At 39.6% G+C, this 2,377-nt stretch overlaps 1 protein-coding gene across 1 annotated transcript in view; it reads left to right on the plus strand.

Annotated features, from left to right (window-relative positions):
- The window catches only part of LOC112516210, a 4,133-nt gene extending 1,780 nt beyond the window's left edge, over positions 1 to 2,353 (plus strand). The window contains exon 3 of the mRNA XM_025123232.1: positions 2,253 to 2,353. Within this exon, the coding sequence (XP_024979000.1) occupies positions 2,253 to 2,353 (101 nt within the window). The remainder of the gene's footprint in view (positions 1 to 2,252) is intronic.
- Positions 2,354 to 2,377: the final 24 nt, after the last annotated feature.

The raw sequence follows: 2,377 nt of genomic DNA on the forward strand, positions 1-2,377 counted from the left end.
CATAGGCTAAAGCCGTTCTATGAAGGCTTTGATGGAGGGGAATTAGAGAGGGTAGCTTTGGACACGCCAAGCTACAAGAATTGAACCGAGTATGGTCTAGCCAAAGACGTAAAAGAAAGGCGCTGCGTGGGAGGCAACCCACGAATTTCCATTTCTTTTTATTTATTGCTTTCAGTTATTTAGTTTACTTTTAGAGTCTTAATTTCACTCTTGGATTTCTATGCTCTTAGGTTCACCCCGAATATTGGACGCTTGAACAGACGCGCCCATCTCCACGGATTCTTACATTGGGAGGTCACTCATCAAATCAGGGGAGTTTTCTATTCCTTTTCCTTAATTGCTTAGAGTGTCCTCTACTTCTTGCATACCTTGAGGACAATGTATGAATTAAGTGTGGGGGTGGGGGTTATTTACATGATTAGGGGTATATAAATGGTTTTAGGGGTCAAATTTTTGCTTTTTGCAAATTTTGTGCTTAAATGAGGATCTTTGTCCGTTTTGACAATGTGTTAGCATGTTTTTAATGAGTTTAAATTGTTGATGACGATGAGTTTGGATGCGTGTATAGCATGATTGAGCTTGATTGATAGCACTTAGAGTTGATTAGTGGTAGCATATCGGTTAAAGTAAACTATTGCTAATCTCTTGAGCTAGTTTTGAACACCGTGAGACTTTGAGCTTACTTAGACTAAATACTTGATATTAGTCTCAAATTCATTTCTTGTGTGATTGCGTCATGCCTAGATATGCATCTCTAGAACTTGATCTTTCTCTCCTTAAGACTACATGATAATAAACATGATAAAGGCCATCGTTTGCTCATTTTTGTGTTAAACCACTAGCCTTAAGCCTACCCTTTATGTTGTCATTATCCCTTTTGCACACCACTTTGAGCCTTAGCCTATTTCCTTTGTCACCCACATCATGAACCAATCCAAACACGACTCACCCGACTAAGCACCAATGGAGTGATCCCAATATCCTTGTATACTTGAAAGAAGAATTCATATGTTCGGGAAGAAAAAAAAAAGAAAGAAAAAAATATATATATATATATATATATATATGAAGAGCAAAATTACGTCGTCAATAAAAATTAAATAGACGACGAAAATGAAGATACAGTTGAATATAAGTGTTTCATCTCTATTCCCTATCGTCCGAAAAGGAATGAGCTTCAAAGATGGATACAAAAGTCCTTTGTGAAAAAAAAATTATTAAAAATAAAGTGTGGTTAAGTAGCCGGAATTCTCCGTTGGTGTTAGGTCWTAGTCACTTTTCCTCTATATATCCCTACCGTACCCAAACCTTGTTTTTCGTTACACCCTTTAAGACCTTTTGATTTATAAGCATGTATTTTATCCGAGTAGTGGAGAGTGAGAGGTTTTTCAAGCTTATGGTAGATACATGCTAGTGCATTGACGAATTGAGCGATACACATCAACCCAAGGAGTGAATCGAGTGTTGTTTTGTTAATCCCATTCGTGAGAGTTCTCGAAATTAGCTTGTGTCTATTTGATTGCGTGTGCATCCTCTTTTTAATGCTTTGTTGCAAATCTCAAACTCATGATATGCTATTYGTGTTGACATTCTCGTTGGATTCGATTTTTATAACTACGTGTTAACTCAAGTCAATGCCGGGACGGACAATGATTTAAGTGTGGGGGATTTTGACAAGTGCAAAATTTATACATTTTTTATGTCAAAGTTACCTTGCATTTAATGATAAATAGATGCTTAAAACGTCCATTTTTATGTAAGATGGTATTTAATCCTATGAGGCYATTTCAGTTGGGAAAAGARAGAAAATAAGAATTGATTATTTGKTTTTAGTTYCTTGCTTCCAAACAGTCCTGCTGAAGCCCATATTTTCAGGCCCAACTCTTGCCCAAAAGAAATAAGCAAAACAGCAGCCCAAAAGYTGTTGCCCAGTCTTGGAATCGGCAACGAGAGGAAGCAGACAGCAGAGCGAGAGAGATCGTGGGTAGCAAGAGACAAAGCAGAGATCGTGGATCATGGGCGAGTACGAGGTGACGATTGAGGCTGTCGATAAAGAAGGGGCAATCGAGGAGGAGCATGAGGTTATTGGAGCAGAGGACAGCAGAGGCTGTCGAGAAGGGAGCTGTCGATTTAAAAGGCAGAGTCTGTCGATTGGGGAGGAGAGGTCCATACGAGAGCAATCGAAAGGGGCTGTGATCGAAGGAGAGAAATCGAGCAACAGGTGACCTTGGGCTGTTCGATTGGCTGTAAAGAGAAGGAAGCAGCAGGTCAAGAGAAAGAGGCAGCAGGTCATCGGAAGCAGCAGATAGAAACCGAGAAAAAGAGGCTGTTCGATTGGGAGTCTGTGGATTGAAAACCGAAAAAGGAATAGGACAGC

Source organism: Cynara cardunculus, assembly GCF_001531365.2.
Source record: "Cynara cardunculus var. scolymus isolate 2C chromosome LG 8, CcrdV1, whole genome shotgun sequence".
In the NCBI taxonomy this organism is placed as follows: Eukaryota; Viridiplantae; Streptophyta; class Magnoliopsida; order Asterales; family Asteraceae; genus Cynara; species Cynara cardunculus.